Source organism: Delphinus delphis, chromosome 10, assembly GCF_949987515.2.
Source record: "Delphinus delphis chromosome 10, mDelDel1.2, whole genome shotgun sequence".
Taxonomy (NCBI): Eukaryota; Metazoa; Chordata; class Mammalia; order Artiodactyla; family Delphinidae; genus Delphinus; species Delphinus delphis.
The window spans coordinates 40577865-40600310 of NC_082692.2; the positions used below are offsets into that span (position 1 = coordinate 40577865).

At 55.0% G+C, this 22446-nt stretch overlaps 1 protein-coding gene and 1 pseudogene across 1 annotated transcript in view; one reads left to right on the forward strand and one right to left on the reverse strand.

Annotated features, from left to right (window-relative positions):
* Nucleotides 1–22446, reverse strand: part of ITPR3 (inositol 1,4,5-trisphosphate receptor type 3) — a 66715-nt gene that overhangs the window by 38170 nt on the left and 6099 nt on the right. The window contains exons 2-7 of the mRNA XM_060022001.1: nucleotides 13697–13767; nucleotides 4136–4257; nucleotides 2431–2517; nucleotides 1753–1911; nucleotides 1466–1564; nucleotides 116–199 (exon numbers count right to left, since the gene is read on the reverse strand). Of these exons, the coding sequence (XP_059877984.1) occupies nucleotides 116–199; nucleotides 1466–1564; nucleotides 1753–1911; nucleotides 2431–2517; nucleotides 4136–4257; nucleotides 13697–13767 (622 nt within the window). The remainder of the gene's footprint in view (nucleotides 1–115; nucleotides 200–1465; nucleotides 1565–1752; nucleotides 1912–2430; nucleotides 2518–4135; nucleotides 4258–13696; nucleotides 13768–22446) is intronic.
* On the forward strand, nucleotides 5836–7008 carry LOC132431843 (ubiquitin carboxyl-terminal hydrolase MINDY-1 pseudogene; annotated as a pseudogene).

Here is a 22446-nt window from a genome sequence, read left to right on the forward strand (position 1 = left end):
TGGAGGGGAGGGCCAGACAGGGAGCAGAGCTGGGTGCTTGGAAGGTGGGGGCAGGCAGGCAGGGGGACCTGTGGGGGTAGGGCGGGGCTGTTTCCGGGGAGTTCCCAGTCCTTACCCCTTTCAACACCTCCTCCAGGTGGTCTCGGAACTGCATAAACAGGTTGATCTTCCAGCTGGTGTTGCAGTTCACAGAGTTGACCTGCGGAAGCGCACAGAGACCCGTGAGGCCGGGCAGGCCCCCAGCCGCTGGGGAGTGGGCCTGTGCCTAAGACCCGAAGCGGGTGAGGGGAGGCCAGCTCAGCCCCCATTAGAGCACAGGGGGGTGTCTTCTCCCAACCAGGGCCCCCAGACCCCAGCCCAGCTGCCCTGGGGCCGCCACCCAGTGGGGTGGAGAATGTAGGCAGACACTGGGAGACAGGCAGGGAGCAGGGAGCAGGGAGGCCCACCCAGCCCCTCCAGCTGTAGACAGGACTGGAGGAAGCAACCCGGGGCGGGGTGGCTACGTGGACACCCATCCGCTGCCAGGCTGGCCCTGTTATCAACCAGTGTCCTTGGACTCTAATCAACAGAAATGAGTAAGAGTCCAGATGAAAATTTCAGCCAAGGCTTTAGCAGGACTCCTACTTCAGCACTAGGGAGGGAAAATAAGACACAGGTGGCCCTGCTCACTCTTCTTATATGGCGGGGCGGGGGGCGGGGGACGGGTTCATGGATGGGGCCGGAGGAGCGATTTAGGTGGCCTGCCCGCCCCCTTGGTGGTGCCCGGCACAGTACCCTGCTTTTGCTCCCAGCACCTCAGAAATGGCAGTTGGTTTTTTCCGCCTTTTTGTACCTTACTGTTCACAACTTGCCCCAACTGTGCACGCGTGCACACGCGTGCAGTTCCTTTTAGTCTCTTAGAGTTTCTTTGTATTTTGTTGCCTGAGGAGATGTTTGTCCAGGTGCAAGGGCAAGCACTCCCATAAAGGGTCCTAGGTCCCAGCCTATATCAGCCCACCACCCTGTTACCACCCCAGGTTCTTGGCCTCTTTAATCAGGAGAAATAGGTAAGAGACCAGATGAGAAATTCAAGCAAGGCTACAGCAGGAGGGAGTGAAAACAAGGAACAGATGCCCTTGCTTGCTCCCTGAGGCCGGGGACGCTGGTCCCTTAAATGGGCTGAGGTCAGGGGCAGATCCATGGGTTAGGTCGGAGGCGTGGCTTAGGCGATCTGCCCGCCCCCACGGTGGTGCGGGCATCATGTGCAGTGCCTGGCTTTTGCTCCTGGGACCTCAGAAGTGGCAGCTGGTTTTTGGCGTTTTTGTATCTTATTGTTCATCGTTGCCCTGACTGTGCATGGGTGCGGGTAGGTTTAGTCCCTTACAGTTTCTTTGTATTTTGTTGCTCGGGAGACACTTGTCCAGGTGCAAGCACTCCCGTGAGGGGCCCCTGACCCCAGCCTATCTCAGCCCAGCGCCCCACTCACCTCCTTGCAGCCAGCATTGTCGCTGAGCTCATAGTTGCTGGCATGCAGAGGCTGCCCAGCGTTGACAGGGTTCAGGATCACCTTGTCCCCGACAACCACCTATGGGGACAGAATGCAGCAGAGTGAGGGTGGGGACGGCCGGGCCCCCAGGCTTCCCTCTGGCCAGTCTGCCCCCTAAGAAACAGGCATGAGCTCATGCAGCCCCCACACCAAAGACCCTGGAGAAGCCCCCCTGGTGCTGTGGCCTGCGCCTTCCAGCAGGCCCCTCCCCCCAGCCCTGTCCTCACATTGTCCCCGTTGCTCCGCAGCTTCCAGAAGGGCTGGATAAAGAGCCAGGAGCCCTCGTTGCCCGTGGCATCCAGCGTCACCCGCATGGCGTTCTTCTCCAGCAGGGCCGGCAGCCGCTTGTTCACGGTCAGGTACTTGTTACTTTTCATGTGCAGGAGCTGAGAGGCGGCGGGGGGCCAAGCAGTGGGGGGGGAGTGAGGTCACCCCAGGAGGCCAGCCCATCAGAAAGCGGGGGGCTGGGGGGCACACTGGACCCTTGGACAAACAGACCGAGACAAACATGGCCACACGCACAATCACACACCCAGTCCAGCACCCGGGTGATCACACAAAGAGCTAGCGCTGTTCTAAACACCCTAAGAGTAGTAGCTCGAGGAACCTTACAGCAACCAGAGGGAAGTACTGTCACTGGCCTGATTGTCCAGTTGGGGAAACAGAGGCCCAGGGAAGTGAAGTAGCTGGCCCAGGTCACAGAGCCAAGATGTGAACCTGGACCTCGGGGCTCCAGATCTGTGCTGGTGGCCACAGTGCTGAACACACACCCGTGCACACAGCCATTCAGGCCACACGGCAACGGGCACACGTAGAGGCAGACGCGCAGTCACAGAGACAGTCCCAGGTTGGCTGGTGCCATGGCACTGGCACCCCTCACCCCCACACCTGCCCCGGCGTCACACCTGGATCACACTGCCGTACTTCACGACGTCCCCATGCACCTTCTTGTTCTCTGTGTCATTCTGCTTCTGCTCCATCTGGGCCGCATGCTGCACAGACATGCACAGAGGTGGAGGGCGGGCCCAGAAGCCTGCTACTGAAGGGACACATCTTCCCACCCCCCACACAATGCAGGTCCTGGCACTGCACCCAGAGTGACCCTCCTGAGGCCACCTGGCCTGTTCCTCCCACTACCGACGAGAGAACGAGGCTCAGAGTGTGTACAGCACACAGCCAGCGGCACCAGATTCCTCCCCTCAGGCCCCTCCTCGCCGCCTCCCTCTGGAGGGGGCAGCCAGCAGGCCTGTGAGCCCCCTACGCCCCAACACCCCCAGCAGATAACCTACAGTTGTGCCTCACTCCCCTGCCTCACCAGACCCCTGGTGCCCCAACAGGGGACCCCTGGCCCAGCCCAGACACCGGCAGGTGTGCTTGGCAGCATTTCCTCCTCCCCTCCACCCTCACTCCTCTGTGACCCTCCCTCCCCAAACTGTGTGTGCTCCTAGCCCACCGCCTCCAGGGAGCCTTCCCTGACGAGCCACATCCAACTCTGACAGATCCAACCCTGATGCCGCCAGGATTTGGTTTGCATCCCACTGGGGACACCATTTTAGGTTCTTCTGTCCCGTTAGACTGGAAGCTGCCCGAGGATACACTGTGCCTCCTCCATCAGACGGGGGGGTCCTGGAGGTGGGGCTCTGTCTCCTCCGTCAGACCGGCTCTCTCTGAGGGCAGTGGCCCCTCTGACCCTTTCATCTCCTCAGTCCCATTATCCGGGCCTCATGCCGGAGGCTGGTGGGAGGAGGGCTGCTGGGGAGCCACGCCAGGTACCACGTGACTCTCCCCAAACCTACAGTGTACGGCTGTGTGACCACGTGTGGTTCTGAGTGTCTGCGCACGCGTGAATGCCCTACGCCCAGCCAGATCCACAGCTCAGCCTGGGCCTGTGGCGGCAGCAGGAAGAAGCTGCGACAGCCCCCAGCCCAGGATGAGGGACGGCCTTATTTATAACAGAGCTCAGCAGCCCACACCCAGCCCCCTCTTTCCAGCCCAGTTCACAGCTGTGGGTGGGGCCCACCCGGGCCCACCCTTTCCCCATTTCACACCACCTCCTCAGAGAAGGGGATACCGGGAAGCAAGGTCTGCCTGATGGGGGGCGGGGCCCCAGGTCCGGGGGAGGGTCTCAGAAGCAGGCTGCAACGTTGCTGACCACAGCCAATCCTCCCACTCTCTTTTCCATGGGGATTGGGCTGGACGCCCTGAGCTCTGTCCAGAGAGAACCGCCCAGGATGTAAACTGAGAGGCCTGAGAGCAACCACCAGGCCCTCACACCACACACCAAGGTCGGCCAGAGACCCAGGGGCCGTCTAAGCCCCACTGCCAACTCGTAGGATGAGCACAATGGCCCAGTCCCCTTGAAGGGCCCCAGGCTCCAACTCTATAAAATGAGGGGTGAGGTTAAGACTAGTTCTTAAATCAGGTTCGCTGGAGCCACCGTCTCTAGGAGCCCCTGGTAACTCCATGTACAGCTGCACAGGTCGTTCACTGCACGGTGGTGTCCAGCTGAAGGCCCGGCTGGCAGCTGAAGTGCAGTCCACAGTCCACTGAGGCATGTGGCCTGGGACAGGGCACACACACCTGCGCGTGCACACACCTGTGCACACACACCTGTAACTTCTGCAGCAGCACCACGTCGGCAATCTTCTCCTTGTCCTGCTTGGTCTGCTTGGCCTTCCAGTACTGCTTCTGGGCCGAGTAGCGGTTCATGGGACACACCTTGAAGAGGCAGTCTGAGGAGGGAGGGCAAAAGGAGGGAGCTCGGTTCATGCGGGGCTCAGGGGAAAACCCTGGCCTGCAGCCCTGCCCCCAAAGCCCACCTCTGCTCTCCCCACCCCTCTCCACCCCGCCGCCCTTCTTGGGTAGAGAGGCAGTGGTCAGAAGACCCCCGTGGAACTGGGAGCATCCTGGATTGTGCTGAGTAGAATGGAGGGGCCCAGAAGTAGGTCTGAGAGTGGGACCCCCCCTGGGAGGCGGACGCGTGCCGTCTTCCCCACGGGAGATTTGTCAGAGGCCCTGGGGCCACCACCCCATGCCCTGTCTGTGTCCAGGTTTTGTGGACATTGGCAGCTGACCATTCACATCAGCATCCTTTCTCTGGCCCACCCCCATCTTGCCCACAGATGCCTGGGAAGTTACATTCCCCCCAGCCCCCAAGGGGTGTCCTCCATCCACTGGCAGCAGGAGGCGACCGCCTGCAGTGGTCCCTGTGGGATGAGCCTCCTAAGGCCTCTCTTCCCCCGAAACCACCTCCTTGCTCGGCGCCCTCACACTCCTCCTGGGACCCCTCCTCAATAATTCTCCCGCTGTAGACTCTGCTAGGGAACTCAACCTAAGAGAGTGCCAATCAGAATTCCAGAAACAGGTTCTTTATTACCTGATTTTTATTCTGGACACAGATAAAGTATCAATGATTTTCACAAGCCCAAACTCCAGAAAGGATGTCAGATTTTTCTACTTCTGGAAAGGAGGCATGAGTTGGAAAATCCTATTCTAAAGTGTGATGTGAAGAGATAGAGGATTCTGGATCCCTGTGAAACGCTGGCACGGGGACTGGGCCTGACGATAGCATGAGCCGTGCTGGGAGGCAGTGAGCTCCCCGTCACAGGAGGGAATCCCAGGAGGGCACAGGGCTGGGCTCACAGCCTCTAAGACCCCTCCCAGGCCGCAGTGCCTCCACAATCAGCAGTGCTCCCGCAGCAGAAACACAGGAAGACGGTTGTGCTGGGAACCTGGACAGGGGTCCCTGGGGGAGCAGATCACAGAGACGGGGCCCTGCCTCATGCCTCCTTTATATATATGTCACATAATGCTTGTTGATCCCACTCCTGGGCTTATATCAGGAGAAAACTCTAATTTGAAAAGATACATGCACCCCAGTGTTCACAGCAGCACTATTTACAATAGCCAGTACATGGAAGCAACTTAAATGTCCATGGACAGATGAATGGATAAGAAGATGTGGTATATATACACAATGGAATACTACTCAGCCATAAAAAAGAATGAAATAATGCTGTTTGAAGCAACATCGATGGACCTAGAGATTATCATATTAAGTGAAGTAAGCCAGAGAGAGAAAGACAAATACCATATGATATCACTTACATATGGAATCTAAAAAAATGAGATAAATGAACTTATTTACAAAACAGAAAAAAAAAAAAAAAAAAACAGAAAGAGACTCACAGACACAGAAAACAAACTTATGGTTACCAAAGGGGATGGGGGGTGTTGGGGGGAGAGATAAATCAGGAGTTTGGGATTAACAGATACACACTACTATATATAAAATAGCTAAATAGAAGGAAGTGATCGCACCAGATGAGGTCATGGCCCACCTTGGAGACTGCCTTCTGTCCATCAAGCCCCAGGAGAAGTCAGAAGGACTTCAGCTTAATTTTCAGCAGAATGTGGACGATGCAATGACAGTGCTGCCTAAACTGGCCACAGGTCTGGATGGCAATGTGCTATTCACAGGTGTCTCTGATTTTGAGTATACACCCGAGTGCAGTGCCTTTGACCTACTAGGCGTACCTCTGTACCACGGCTGGCTTGTTGATCCACAGAGTCCTGAGGCTGTGAGTGCAGGTGGGAAACTGAGTTACAACCAATCATCACCTGCAAGCACCCCGGTGACACCAACCTCGGGACAGAAGGCCTGACTACAGAGCAGTTCCTGGAGACCACCGCCGCGCAGCGGACCCACCATGGTCTGTGTGAGCTAACAACACTGCCAAGGAGGGCGAACTTAGCATCTTTTTCCGGAACGACCACTTTAGCACTATGACTAAGCACAAGGGGCACTTGTACCTACTGGTCACCGACCAGGGCTTTCTACAGGAGGAGCAAGTGGTGTGGGAGAGCCTGCGCAACGTGGACGGAGACAGCTGTTTCTGTGACTCTGACTTTCACCTAAGTCACTCCCTGGGCAAGGACCTGGAGCAGAAGGTGGGAGTGGCTCCCCAGAAAAGCAGCAGCAGGTGGACCAGGACTACCTGATCGCCTTGTCCCTGAGGCAGCAGCAGCCGTCGCGAGGCACATTGGGTCTTAGCGACCTGGAGCTGGCCCAGCAACCTCAGCAAGAGGCGTACCAACAGCGCCAAGCAGCCCAGCCCGCGTCAGCACGGGCCCTGTCACCGCAGGGGAGAGGAGCCGCATATGGACGCCCAGCTGCCGAGTGTCGGCAAAGGCCGAAGCAAGAGTGCGACTGTGTCCTCCTGGAGCCCCGCTCAGTCCCAGGCTGCCCTGCCTCTGCTTTCAGAGGTTGGGGCTATTCTGCTTGCTCCCCAGCTCAACTTGAGATATGCAGGGTAACTTATTTATGGAATGTTGGGGATCAGAGCAGGCAGTAAATGCCAAGGTCAGACTTGGTGACGTCTTTGCCCCAACGTGCTGCCTCCTCTTCCTCCCAACCATCCCGGGCAACACTGGGGTTGGTGGGGTGAGGATTTCTGATTCCCAACTCCCCTTCCCCAGAATAGTCACATTAATATACAGACTCAGGCTGCAGGGTGAGGTCCCCGTCTAGAACACATCTCCCCTACTTTCTGCTCCTGCAGGCCCACCCGTATCCAGCCATCTGTTTGTTTCAGGGTTTAATTTGGGTTTCTATCTCCATTATGTGTAATGCCTTCCTAGGGGTTTGGAAATAAAACTTCTTTCCTGAGAAAAAAATAAAAAATAAAATAGATAAATAACAAGGACCTACTGTATAGCACAGGGAACTATATTCAATATCTTGTAATAACCTATAATGTAAGAGAATCTGAAAAAGAATATATATACACACACACGCAGGCACGCACACACATTATGTATAACTGAATGAATCATTGTGCTGTATACCTGGAACTAACACAACATTGTAAATTAACTATACTTCAATTTTTAAAAATGGTTTAAAAAAAAGAAAAGAAACACAAGTCGAAAAAAAAAGAGCTTGTTGAATGAATAAATGATCTGAGCCCTCTAAAATGTTTGTGGCCCACCCCTATGAGCAATGCACATCTCCATGCTTTTATTCTGCTGTGCTCTTTGCCCAAAGGCGGCCCTGTCCAAAACCCAAGGGGGGCCAGAACCTTCCTTCTCACCAAACTGTGGGGCAGAAGGGCAGAGAGGACAGAGGGTGAAAGGGTAGCCAGGAGACCGGGCCCACGCAGGACCAGCAGCAGCAAAGGCCAAGAGAAAAGTCTGGGTCCAGGGGGGTGTCCTACCGTAAGGACTGTGTGTGCTGGGGGGAATGCACCTGTGGGTGCGGGGGCACAGGGCTGGTGAGGCTGCAGACAAGAGGATATTCCTTTAGCAAAGTCAGCTGACATTCCCTGAAACTAAGGTATGCAATACTCCAAAAACTCACTACCACTGCACAGAATCATCTGGGGCGGGGGAAGATTTAAAAAATACAAACTCTCAGCTCCCCCATAGATCTTGGTAGGGGTCAAGGCCTGCAGATATGCATCGTGAAAGGCACACCCCACCCCCACCCCCGATCCCAAATGGTTCTGCTGCCCAACCAAGGCTGCAAAGCACTAGCAGGGGATTCGAGACAAGAACAGATCACAGGCAATAAAGTTATCCAGCCACAATTACACATAAACCCTGTATAAATCATGTAAACATCTGTTTCTAATCTTTAACATTTAGACTCAACTTACAGAACACTGAAGACCCCATTGCGGTTACAGAAGAGAATGCAAAGCTTATTCGGTCCTGATGTAAAACTAAAAGGGCGCGTGGTTGGTGGAAGGCAGACGTGAGGCAGAGCACTGCAGGACTTGACAGGGTGAGACATTCAGGTGTGACTATGATACTTGGGTTAATAAAGGTGACCGTGGAGAATCTACAACAGCGACAGCATGCTGCCGGGGGCAGGGGGAGGGGAGAAAGTGGAGGGATGGGCCGAGAGAGAAACTCTCCCGGAATAAGCAAAACCTGGGGTAGCAAGCAGAAGAAACGATGAGAAGGGTGAATGGGTTTGCTTTCTCTTATTACACTGTTGGACAAGGCGCAAGACAAAAGATCAGAGCCACGGATGCCCCCTCCCTTGGACACAGCAATCTCCCCACGGGTCCTTCATTCCAAGAGCACAGCTGCATTTGTACAAAATGACAAGGGACAAGGGTCTTCACTGCACTGTCGGGAATGATAAAGATTAGAAACAGCCCACGTGCCCATCAGAGGGGACTGGTTAAATAAATTACGATGGAGCCATATGAAGGACAGCTATGGAGCTGTGAGAGGGCGGGGTGGTCAGACACCCTGACACAGGCTGCAATCCGGGTAAACCTTGAAGCCGTTATGCTAAGTGACATAAGCCACAAAACGACAAATAAGGTACGATTCTGCTCATGTGACGTACTTAAGACTAGTCGGATTCATACAGATGGAAAGTCGGACGGTGGTTGGGTGAGGGATGGGTTGGGAATGGGGAGTTATTATTTAATGGATATAGAGCTTCAGTTTTACAAGAGGAAAAGCAGTTCTGTGGATGGACGGTGGTGATGGCTGATGAGACTGTGCTTAATGTCACCGACCTGTACACTTAAAAGTGGTTAAGATGGTAAACTTCACGTGGCTATTCACCACAGTTGAAAAAAAAATTTTTGAAATGCTTAAAACTTGTAAACCATAGGAACACTGTTTTCACAGTTGTCCAGGATATGGACAAATATGAGTTTTTAAGTGAAAAAAAGAGAGAGAAAGAGAGCTCAAGACCTCTATATACTAATATAGAAAGATCTCCAGTAGGATCTATCCACAGTAAGACTCATAAAGTAAAAACAGCAAAGAATAGAACAGTGCATATAGAATGCTACCCCAGGGTAAGAAAATCGGGGAAGTCTGAACATATGTTTGCAGTTGCATTAAGGACCACGGGAGGATGCGTAAGAAACTAAAGAAAGTGGTTACCTGGAGGGACAACAGTGGAGATGGGAGAGGGCCGTGGGAGCAGATTCTCGATGGATGTTTGCACAACGTTTTGAGGTGTAACCGGATGAATAAACTACCTAGTCGGATTCTCTAGTAGGGTTGTCCCTGGAGATGGGAACAGGAGGTGAGTGAGGGTGGGATGGGATGCTCCCATCTCCTGGATCCTAGAGCCTGTATTTGTATTACTTTTTTTTTTTTTTTTCTCGGTATGCGGGCCTCTCACTGTTGTGGCCTCTCCCGTTGCAGAGCACAGGCTCCGGACGCGCAGGCTCAGCGGCCATGGCTCACGGGCCCAGCCGCTCCGCAGCATGTGGGATCTTCCCGGACCGGGGTACGAACCCGTGTCCCCTGCATTGGCAGGCGGACTCCCAACCACTGCGCCACCAGGGAAGCCCTGTATTACTTTTATAAAGAGGAAAAAGAAAAGATGAAGAACAAGATTTTAAGCGGCTCATAAACATATGAAAAGATGTCTCACAAGTAGTCAGAGGAATGCAAATTAAAACCACAGTGAGATGGCATTTCACACCCAGCAGGCTGGAAGACAATTAAGTGGGACAAAACCAAGTGTAGCCAGGATAGGGGTGCAGCAAGGGCACCCCCACCCCATGCACCCACAGTCTGGCAGGGGTGAACGGGGGCAAGGGGTGGGGGTAAACACTCACAGCCCCCATGGAAGGCGGCAGGGCCGTTCCTAGCAAGACAGGAGAGATGCCTCTCACCCAGGTCACCCTCCCTTGGAACACACCCAAGAAACTCTTGCCCGCGAGCCCAGGGAGACATACGTGTACAGGGGGCTCACTGCAGCATTGTTGGCAATTACCAAAAGCTGCAAATGAGATAAACGTCCATCAACGGGGGAACCAATAAAAGGACTGCAGTTTACTCACTCAGTGGAATATTACATAGCAATTAAACAGATGAACTAGAGCCATGCGGGTCAATACAGATGAGTCTCAGAGACAGTGCAGAGGACTTCCCTGGTGGCGCAGTGGTTAAGAATCTGCCTGCCAGTGCAGGGGACACGGGTTCGAGCCCTGGCCTGGGAAGATCCCACATGCCGCGGAGAAACTAAGCCCACGCGCCACAACTACTGAGCCTATGCTCTAGAGCCTGTGAGCCACAAAATGCTGAGACCATGTGCCACAACTGCGGAAGCCCACGCGCCCAGAGCTTGTGCTCCGCAACAAGAGAAGCCACCGATGAAAAAAGTGCAGAAAGATTTGTACAGAAGGCTACCTTCAACATACAGGGTTGGAAAAATGGAAAAGAATACCCTATATAATTCATCATAGAAATATCTCTACGTATTAAAGCAAAAGCATAAAAACAGGCCCCTGAATGAGGCATACCAATTTCTGAGAGTGTCTGCCTCTGGGGAGGGGGAAGAGAAAGAGGTCAGGGGAAGGCACAGGGGGCTTTGGCTACATGCATAAGATGCTATCTCTTTAAAAATGAAAAAGACCTGAAATAAACACAGGAAAAAGGATTTGAGAGAGCTCAGTAGTGGGTGCATTGGTGTGTGTTATCTTTCTCTTTACTTTTTCGTTTTAGTAGTTGAAGCGGATCTTAATAAAAGTAACAATAAACCAGACTTGGAAGATGGGCAGGTAGAGCAGAGGCATGAGGCTGGGGGCGGAGGGCACCCAGGGTGCAAGCACAGGGAGGTCCCCTCATCAGCCCCCTCCCCGGCACCTGCCGCCCACTATGTGGGTAAGTGACTGCTACACATTTCGTGGGGTCGCCTTAGCCGGGGGTGTGAGCACTGAGCTTCCCAGGTGGATGGGGAGGTGCGTCCTTCTGCAGTGGGTCTCCCACGCCCATGCTGTGGGAGGGGACCTGCCCAGACCTGGCCTGGCCAGGAGAGCAGGATTCTGAGCAGCCATAACCCAAGACCCCTACAACAAAGCGGAGGTCGGGGAGGCTGGGCTGGCGTGGGGTGCCCTACACATTGGGGCACTGGCAGCCTGGATCTCCCAGGGCCCTGCAAACTCTGGAAAAAATTCCCTGAACATGTCGGGGCTTGGGATGGCCTTGAAAGGTGCAGGAGCTGAAACCACAAACAGGGAGCTAACCAGAGGCTGATGGAGGTAGGGCCGGGGCTTCACGGGCTTGGCCGACCCAACCTGGGGGCCTCCGGGGTCAGCAGGTGAAGGAGGCGCGAGCCGTGCAGGGAGAGAGGGAGACACCACAGTTCCCAGCCAAGGCCGGGTCCACCCCAGGGTGGCCTCAGAACACCTTGGCCATCTCTGATGAGCTCCGACCAAGTTCTAAAATGCCTGCCATGGTCCCCATGCCCTTGCTGGGACCTCCCTCCAGGGAGGGGCTGTTTGCAGGAGAAACATGGAACAATGAGAACCGGGACTCCAGGGTTGGAGGCCAAGCTCAACCTTTCTTCTCTGGGCTTCAACCTCAAAGCTGAAGAGGTTGGAGTCTGTGTCTCTTGTCCCAGGTTCTCACGCTCCAACTTACTCGCCAGCCAAGGGGCTGCACAGAGACCTGGTTCTGTCCCAGAAGGTGGGCTCTTCTCAGGTCCACGCTGGGCCACAGGGGGTCCAGAAGGGCCTCTGCCCGCCTCAGCAAGACACCCAGGCCAGGCCAGGAGCAGGGTGGGTGGGGAGGAGGCTGGGGGCTGAGCCCCTCTGGCATCTCCCGGAGCTGGGGGGGCCCAGCACAGCCTCGGGGACCACGGAGCAGCCCCCGACGCTGGGGTGGGCCCTGCTCACGGGCTTTGGGAAAATAAAGAGGAAGAAAAAGGAGGGAGTGGGAGGCAGACAAGAAGTCAAAGGAGCACTTGTTCTGCTAAGTAGCTGTTTTGTTGTCAAAAATTGGCCCCAAACTCTGTCTACCGGAACTCGAGGGCAAATATTCCTCTGCCACACCCACCTCCCTGTCACCGCCAATCACGCCACACAGCTGACTGCACACACCGAGACACACCACCCACCTCCTTTCAGCCCCGGTCCCCTCCCTGCCCTGGCACAGCCCAGCCTCGGGACCTCAACCACTCTCTTCCGTTCTACGTTCTTCCCAAGAATTCACCCAAAACCCTCAGCTAGAGCAGAAATCAAAGCTCTCCTATTCCTGGCTCCGGGAAAGTGCTGGGGCTGTACCTCCAAGCAGGCAGCCCACACGACCCCCCGAAACCCCCATCTCTACCCAGAGCACGGCTAATAAATGTGAGGAAAAGCAGCGGGCCTGGTGTGGCGAGAGGGAACGAGGGAGGGCCAGGGGTAGGGGATGAGGTGAGAGGCAGTGCGGCCAGATGGGGCAGGACAGAGGGGTGTGCGGTGGTGAGGAAGGTCCAGTGCCAGAGGCGGGCCCCACAGAGCCAGGCACGTCCTGACCTAAGACCCCACTCAGAGGCACACGATGGAAGCAGAACAATAGATGTGGGGCCCCCCTGCAGCCTGGGAGGAGCCTCCTATCTCCTCCACACTCCGACAGATAGGCAAGGCCCCCAGCAGACAGAGAGCGCCGAGGATGCCACAGGACTGTGGTAAATCCCACTCCCCTCCCTCAACCGCATCCCTCTCGAGGACAATCCCAGCTGATCTCTCCCCAGAGGGGCAGCCACGTGGGCAGCCAAGGTGGCACGGCCTGGCGTGTTCCTGCCTGCTCCCAACCTGCCCACCACGCCCAGGCTCCGTCTGCCCGTCTGTCTCAGCCTCACAAGTAAGCACCACAATGACACCTTCTCCTGCAGGGCGCAGCGACAGCAGGATATCACTTCATCCTCACGAGGGCCCCCGGGCCTGTGGGGCGGGGCTGAGGCGCCCACTGACCTCGGAGGACACAGAGAGGGAAGGCACTTGCCCAGGGACCATGGGGTCCAACCCCCTCACCATGCAGCACAGAGAAGGGCTCTCACCCTGGGCCTCCTAACACCTGAGGAGACTCTCTTTTCTTCCCCTGTTCCCTCAGAAAACGCCCAGTCACACAGACAAAGAAAGCCTTGTGGGTGGTGGGGCGGTCAGGGGAGAACGGGCCCCCAGCCAGAAGTGGGTGTGCCCCTGAGAAGTGGGGTGTGGCCCCCGGAAAATGAAGGCAGAGGCCATCCTGCCGAGATGGCATCGTTCAAGCCGATGGGGGTTCCACAGGCAGCAGTGTGAGGGGGCTGTGGGCGGCACCTTGCCTAACCCGCCCACTGGGCCCCTGGGTTGAATGGGTTCTGTCCGAGGTCCATGACTCAGCAGCCAGGAGGGGGAGGGGAGTTAGTGGGGGGAGCAGAGGTCTCACCTCGGAACTTCTTAGGAGGGTTGTCCAGGTCCCCAGCCGCGGGCTCCACGACACAGCGGTCATCCACCAACCTGGGCGACAAGGCAGCTGGGTCAGCAGAAAGAAGACACCCACCTCCCCAGGTGTCCCTCCCTCAGGGCAGGGGTTTCCAGGGCACCAGGGAGGCCCCCAAAGAAACCTCTCAAGGGATGGAGTGGGAGGTTGGGATTCTAAGATATAAGCTTTTATATGTAGAATGGATAAACAACAAGGTCGTACTGTAGAGCACAGAGAACTCTATTCAGTATCCTGTGATAAACCATAATGGAAAAGAATATGAAAAAAGAATGTATATATATGTATAACTGAATCATTCTGCTGTACAGCACAAATTAACATAAAATTGTAAATCAACTATACTTCAATTTATACTTTTTAATTGAAGTATAAAGTATACTTTATACTTCAATTAAAAAAAAAAACAAAGAAACTTCTCCATCACTGACAACCCCCTGCCATCAGGTCATCCCCTTTCCTGGCACCACTGTTAAAATGCGAGGTGTCCTGGGTGGAGATAGGGGAGACCCCACAAAAAGCTCAGAGACACACCCAGACCACCCCCGACCCCCCAGCTGGAGCTGTCCCATGGGGACCTGCTGCCAGTCTGGGCTGTCACACACTGCGGATATAACTCCTGTCATAGCCCTGAGACCCTGCCCAGACCTGAAAAGGCAGCAGGTAATGGAGGAAGAGAGAAGGGGATGGAGAGACAGAGAGGAAGAGAGAGACAGAAAAGACAGAGTCAGAAAGATAAACAGGATAAGAAACAGAAACAGAGAGAGCCTAGAGACAGATGAACAGATGAGAGAAGCTTATGAGACACCGAACTACGGGGACAGGCCTCCGGGTCTCAAAGACAGGACAGTGAACCTTGCACCTTCCCGACCTCAGTCAGGCCCATTTCATACTCTCTGCTTTGGTCACCCTTGGGCTTGAAATTCCTCCCTTCCAGCCATGGCTGAGGTTAATCTTGAGTCTCTGGAGGACACCCACTCATCCATCCATCCCCCCATTCCTGCATTTAACATTCTTCAGTGCCACCCCAGCCTCCAGGACAAAGTGATGATGATGACCTACCATTTCAGAGGCCAACTCTATCTCAGCACTTCACAACCACTTCCTCTGAATTCTCACCAACTTCCCCCAAGGGGCTAGTCATGAGCACCATTTTACAGAGGAGGAAACTGGGTTTGAACATTAAATAATTTGTCTGAAGCCACAGAGCTAATTCCAAAGCCTCCTTCTGCGCCTCCCCTCCTTGGATTGGCCAACAAGGCCTTTTGTGATCTGACCTCCACCCACTCCCTAGCTAGCCTCACAACCTCCTTGCCCCAGCTGTGCTAAACCTCCGGTTGATCTCAAGGTCCCTGGAGCTCTCGTCTCTACAGAGGTGGTCCCAGAAGCATGGGGGTGCAGGGGTTGCTGTGGGGGACCTCTCTGTGACAGGGAGGGGAGGGGAGAGGGCAGCTTGCTGCAAGGACTCACTTGGTCCCCTTCCCCATCCCCAGCCTCTAGCTCAGTCCTTAGCCCTCTCCCCTTCTCCATCAGCACTGACCCTTGGTCATCTCGGCCACAAGCATGGGTTCAAAGCACCACTTATACATTCACTGATGACTCCCACCTCCACCTCTGCCATCCCTCTTCCCCCAACTCCAGATTCGTAGATCTAACTGCCCACTCCACGTCTCCACTTGGATGTCCGCAGGCATCGAAAACTCAGCACGTTACAAGCTGAGCTCCTGCTCTCCTTGAAGTCCTCCCCATCTCAGCTGATCCATCCTCCCAATTGCTTGGGCCCAAAATCTTGGGTCAATCCTTGGTCCTCTCTTCCACTCGTCCTTCAAACCTAATCTGTGAGGAAACCCTGTGGGCTTTATCTTCAAAATATGTATGGAATCTGACTTTAAAATATGGCACAAATGAACCTATCTACGAAACAAAAACAGACTCACAGATATAGATAACAGACATGGTTGCCGGTGGAGGGGATGGAGGAGGGATGGACTGGGAGTTTGGGATTTGCAGATGCAAACTAGTATATATAGGATGGATAAACAACAAGGTCCTACTGTATAGCACAGGGAACTATATTCAATATCCTGTAATAAACCATAATGGAAAAAATAGGAAAAAGAATATACATAGATAACTGAGTCACTTTATTGTACAGCAGAAATTAACACAACATTGTAAATCAACTATACTTCAATAAAATTTTTAAAAATATATACATATGATGGGACTTTCCTGGTGGTCCAGTGGTAAAGAGTCCACCTTACAATGCGGGGGACGCGGACTCGATCCCTGGTCAGGGAACTGAGATCCCACATGCCGCGGGGCAACTAAGCCTGCACACCGCAACTACTGAGCTCACGCGCCTCAACTAGAGAGCCTGTGTGCGACAAACTACAGAGCCCACGAGCCCTGGAGCCTGCGTGCCACAACTAGATAGGAGCCCACACGCCACAACGAGGAGCCCACGTGCCGCAGCTAGGACCTGAGGCAGCCAAAAATAAAAAATTAATTAATCAATTAATTTAATTAAGTTAAAAAATTAAAAAATATATATACGTATGGAATCTGACCTCTTTTCATCATGCCGCCACCACCACCCTAAGTCCCCACCAGCTCTCACCTAGATGTAACTGCCTCCCCATTAGTCTCCTGGCCCCCCCTCTCATCTCCCTACAGCCTGTTCCCCACTTAGCAGCAAAGGGATCCCTTTAAAAGGTCAGTTAAATCAGGGTAGTTCTTTGCTCAGAACCCTCCAGAACCACCCATCTCAGAGAACCACCCACCCAAGAACTCACTATGGCCTGAAAGACCCCACATGACCTACCACCTTACCTCTCAGACCTCATCTCCTCCCCAAGCCCCTGGCCCACTCTGCTCCAGCCCACAGTCCTCCTCCAGGCTCCTCAAACATTCCAGGAGATTTGACCCTGGCTTCTCCCTCTGCCTGGAACTCTCTGCCCCAGACACCCTCCTGACTCCCTCTCTCACCTCCTTCAGATCTCGCCTCAAATGACCCATTCCCATGGACACTCTCCCTCCCTATCCTTTTAAAAACTGTAAACTGTTCTCTCCCACACTTCTCATCTTCCTCCCTGTTCTCCGTATCACCACCCAGCCTGCTATATATTTTATTTATTTTGGTTCCTATCCTCCCCAACCTGAGATGGAAGATTCATGAGGACAGGGATGTGTCTGTTCTGCTTCCTCCTGTATCCTCAGCATCTGGACCACCTGCCTGGCGCAGAGCGGGCACACACGACATACATATTGCGTGAATTAATCATTTTACTAGCTGCTGTGGGAAGTCCACAAGAAGCAAAAGATAAGGTCCCTAAGAGAGTTTAAAATCTCATCAGGAAGACAAGTCACATACTCAGAAGAGTTCATGATATAAGGAATATGCATTGGTGCCAATCTGTGGATTTCGTCCAGGGAAGGGTGAGGTCAGAGCTTGGCCAATCAGACAAGGTGTGAAAGAAGAGGCAGAAGCTGTGCAAAGCCTCGAATAATTCATAGAATTTCCTGTAAGAGATTAGTGAATCAGATTAGCTGGTTGTCTCTTGGCAAAGCCCTGAGGGGAGGAGACACAGGATGGTAAGTTTTGGTAGGGAAGGGGATGAAGCCTCGGCCAGGGCCTGGCACCTGGCACTGCTGGGGGTGCTGGACAGCCATAGGGCATCATGGAAGTTGGTGCAACTGAGGAGAGGCTGGCGTAGTCCCCACAGCCGCCATCTTGACCAGTGCACAAGGCCCTGTGTAGGCCACCTCCCCAGAGACTCCCTGTCTGAGGAAAACCCATCCTCACCCCAGACCCCCTCCATCCCTCCCCTGGGTCACAAGTGCAGGAAAAAGACATGCAAAAGTGGATGCCTGGCGTGCTTTTCCTAATCCCCCTGGCACAAATCTGCCTGGTCATTATGTGGATGTCCTTCTGTCCCCGCCCACTCTGGCACAGCTTCTGAAACCCTGTGTCTCCAGCTCAGCCCCTCCCCAGTGCCCAGTGGTTTACAAAGCAGGGCACTGCTTTGGGAGCGCAAGCTGAAGCCACTTAGAAAAGGGGAGGGACTGGTCAGGAGGGGAGCATGGCCTCCAGGAGGAGAATTTCAAGCAAGGTTGGGAAGGAAAACATCCCAGACCTGCAGCCAAGAGGGGTCAGGAATGGTAAGAACAGAGAAGCAAGCCACGTGGACGGTTAAAAAAAATGGCAGGGGGCTCCCACAAGGTATCGGGAAAACAAGGTCAGGAAGATGGGACTTTCAGAACCTCCTCCTGGATCCAACATTCCACCCCCTCCCTCCTCCAAGTGTGGGTTCTGGATGAGCAAAATCGACTTCCCTGGGAACGTTCTGTACCCCTCCCCTGCAGCCTCTAAGGGATGGCGCCTCGCCCCTCCCATCATTTCATTTCCTAGCTGTAGCTGAGGGCAGCCCTCCACCAAGTCCGTAGGCAAAGAAGGCAGCCAGCAGCAGGATGTTTAGAGAGTCCCAAAATGTCCCCAAGCGCCCCCTCACAAGCCTCCCCTCCATTCCTCTGAACCTACTCCTTAAGACTGAGGCATCCCAAGAAGGTGCTTTTGGGCGGGAGGAGATGGGAGGAGTGTCCCGTGAAGCCATTAACAGATAAGCAGGAAAGCCCTTATCAGATGGGCTGCAAGGGCTGGGACAGCAGACAGGTAAGTTTTGATGGAGGAGAAGCCTCAGAGGGCGCGGCCGGGACTTCTGTCCCTCTGGGTAGAGGGAGAGGCAGCGAGGTGGTCGTCGAGCGCCCCGCCCCCGCCCCTCCGAAACCCCGCCCCGGCCCGCCGAGACCCAGCTGACGCGCCGAGGCCGCAGTGCGCTTTCCGTCCGCCCGCCCGAGCCCCGCCCCCGCCAAGAAGCGAAACTCGCCTCCCAGTGTGTGGCCGTCGCCCCAGCCGCGTCGCGGAGGGGATGCGAGCGCGGCGTCGCCCCGGCCTGCCTCCGACTGCCAGCCGCTGCCAGGACGCTGGGCCTGTGCCAGGAGCGCCCGGGGGCGGTGGGAGGCGGGCGCGAGGGGCTGGGCGCGGGACAAGCCACCAGCGCCCGCGCTTTCCTCACCCCGCGCCCGGGAGCCCGCGGAAGGCGGCTCCGAAGGACCCCTCCCCACCTGGTGGCACCTATATCCCGGGCCGTAGCTCCCCCGTTCTCCCTCATGGTGGGGGTATCTGTGTGGATTGGTGTCCGGCTTCCGGCTTCCGATGCGCACCTGGCGCTCTAATCAGAGCCGGGTTCTCCTGGGAGAAGTTGCCGCGTCGCTTCACTGTCCCCCTCCCCTCCCTAGCGCGTCCACCTCCGCCCAAGATCCAGGGAAGGGCCTACTCCCGCGCCCCGCCAGTCCTCTGATCTCGCTGTCCCCCCCTCTGCACACGCAGAAGCTCCCTCCGAGTCCTGCCATCTTCAAGGCCGCGCTTAGGCTCCTGCAGAGCTCCCTGCCCCGTTTCCACCACATGAGGCATCGCCCCTTAACTAAAGGCACCCCAGCCAAGATCATCTTAGAAAATCCGACGCTCCGATGTGCAGAACACTTTAGTTTATAAATTACACCCGATACCTCGTTCCATTCTTACCACAGTCCAGTGTGGTGCTCACTGAGTTAAAGGGGCCACTGGGCCACACAGCTGGTCAGTTGATGGTACCTGTACAATCTAGGTCTCCATCGGTTCAACAAAATCTTACTGCAAAGGGGTTATGTGCTGGGTGTGGTCCCCACCCTCTGGAAGCTCACGTCCACCATGCTGTGTGCTGTGAGGACAGGAGCCACGACCTTCACCTGTGCAATCCACCCCCCACCCCCCACCCCCCCAGCCCAGTGGACACTCAGGAGCCCTGAGGACAGTCTGCTGTAAGCCTTCTATCCACTGGGTGACACAAGATGAGTTTGAGCCTGCACTGTGCAGGGCCCAACAGGGCATCAGTAGAGTGGGCAAGGGGAGGGGGTAGTAGGTGTAGGGGGGGTCGGGCAGGAAGCCTGTGGGCAGGCCTGCCCTGGACCCTCTGAGCAGGAGTTGGTGGACATCTCTGCTCTAGAAGGATGTGGAGAAGGGCGCTGTCCCTGAAATGCCCCCGGGGTCTGCACCCCAAGACCTTGGTCTGAAGGAAGAGGGAAAGGCACATGCATCCAGGGGCCTGGCTGGCCCCATTCTGACCAGGGTGGACTTTGAGATCCAGGTGGGAGCCATGGAAAAGGCAGTGGGGCAGGTCAGTGCTGTCCGGAAAGATTAGATAAATAGGAGGAAGAAGGGAGCTAGAAGTGGGGCAAGTGACTATCAGAGGAGCAGCTAAGGGAGGAGGACACCAGACTAGGGAAATCCCAAAGGGTCCCCAGACTGCCCCTCCCTGATCTAGCCTGGAAAAGAGGGTGGAGGGGGAAACTGACGAGCTCAGGTCACACGACAATTAAAGAAGAGCCAGTTCCAAACCCCAGATCCCCTGACTCCCAGCCCAGGGCACTGGCCACCACCCCACAGATCTAGGCTAGACCCACAGAAGGCCACGCCCAAAGCAGGCACCGTCAGAACACTGGGATTGGCTGGTGGAGGGTGGGGGCCTTGGATTCCCCCTCCCCAAAAAACCAAAGTCACATCCACTAGGTAGGGGTGGGGAGAAATATTGGGAGAGGAGCCCAGGTTCACTGGCTGGGATCACTGGCCCGTCGGAGAAAAGAACTTCACTTCTGCATCCCTGCAAAAACACCCATTTACTTGACCTCTACAGGTCTTTACCAAGGATCCACCTTGAGCCACCGAAGGGACCAGTATATGGAATTTAAAACAAGCATGGCTCATCCCTTCAGAGAGCTTAAGTCTAGGAAGGACAGTAAGCCACACACTCAGGGAACCCCCAAGAGCCTCTCCAGTGAGGAAGAGAGGCAGCAAAAGTGACTAAACTTGGCCCGACAGAAATAAGGGCCCCTGGCCGGGGCACAAGCCTTCAGGGCTCTGCCTCTGCCGCAGGCCTGGGTTGCTGGCTCTCAGGACTGGGTGGGCTCTGGCGAGTCCTGGGGTCTCTGTTAGGCCAAGGAGAAGAGGGATGGGGAGCAGGAGACACAAGAGAGAACTGAGAAAAGGCCGAGAAGAGGGGCAACCCTGGGCCACCTAGCCCACCCTTCCCTCACAGGTCGGCCTTGCCCTGCCCAGGCCTCTCTCCTGCTCTCCATGCGGGGACTGGGCTCTCAGCCCCGCAAACCTGACATAGTAACTGAGGCTGGAGGAGCCTTAGCAGGGCAGCCCTGAAGCCCAGGCCGCCCTCCTCCACATCCCTGCTTGGCTCTCTGGGAAACAGAGCAGCAAAGCAGCCCTGATGACTCCAGAAAGTGAGACAAGTCTACAGCCTCCCGCTTATCGGGGGAGGTAGAAAGAGGTGGGGGCCGGGCGTTGCTTTAGATTAAAGGCGACGTAAGAGACATAAGAATCAAATTAACACGTGGACCTTGAGTAGATCCTAATTTAAAGAAACCAGTGGTCAAGGCTAGACTGAGAACAATTGAGTGTATTATTGGACTATGGATTGAGCATCGGACGCTATTAGGAAATTACTAATTGGTATGATAACAGCACTGTGGTTACACAGGAACATAGCCTATTTCCTGTAAAATGAAGGATGTAGAGGTGAAAAAAATGCAATGCATGTAATCTACCATAAAATACTTCAGCAAAGAAGAAACAGCAAATATGGCAAAATGTAAACAACGATTAAGTCTAGGTGGTGGATATGTGGGTGTTCTAAATGGTTCTATTTTTTTTTTTTTTTGGCCGTACCACGTGGCACGCGGGATCTTAGTTCCCTGACCAAGGATCAAATCTGTGCCCCCTGCATTGGGAACATGGAGTCTTAACCACTGGACCACCAGGGAAGTCCCTCTCTCTACTTTTATAAATTATATATATGCCTCCGGTTGGTGGTAAGGGGTCAAAGGGACAGCACAGGCCAGAGCTGTAAACACTCGGTGAAGTCCGTCTATCATCAGCTGCAGCATCTCTGAGACACAGACTTAATTCTCCCTCGCATGACCTCTATCACCCCCATCACCCATTTCTAGACTCGGACCCTGGAGAGCCGGCTCTCCTGCAGGCTGGTAGAAGCGGGTGACGGCTGGCTGGCTGGCTGAGTGATGGGAGAGGGATCTGTGAACCAGATATGCACAGGTGTCTGCCTCAAACACCGGCAGCTGCCCCTGGGCTAAGATTTATGTTCACTGTCTCTCCTGGCTCTGCCCACTTGCCAGCGAAACAAATATGTACCTTTACACACCACAGTGATCATTTTACTCCCCCACTCAATCCCCTGCAAGGAGTCCCTACTGTCTGTCTCCTCAGGTGGGAAGCCCTCTGCAGTGTGTCCTCCCCGCCCCCCAGCCCACACCCCAGGCGCACTGTGCTGTCAGCGCCCAGTCTCATCTCCGCCCTGGTGTGAAGAGTCCTGCAGCCTCCTCTCCGGTGGCGTGGCGCGCAGGGCTCCTGCTGGCTTACGTCCCCCACCCCCACCCCAGCAAATCGCTTAGCCCCACTGAGCCAGGGGTCCTCCCTGGAGCAGGCTGGCTACAGGCACAACCGCTGGGAACCATTGCCACTACTGGGCATGACCCGCGTGATGCACTTGGGGGAGCTCAGAGCTGACATTTAGAGGCCTGTGATGAACTTACTGGAGGTTTGGGGTCTGCTCTCCTCCCCCTCTCCCAGG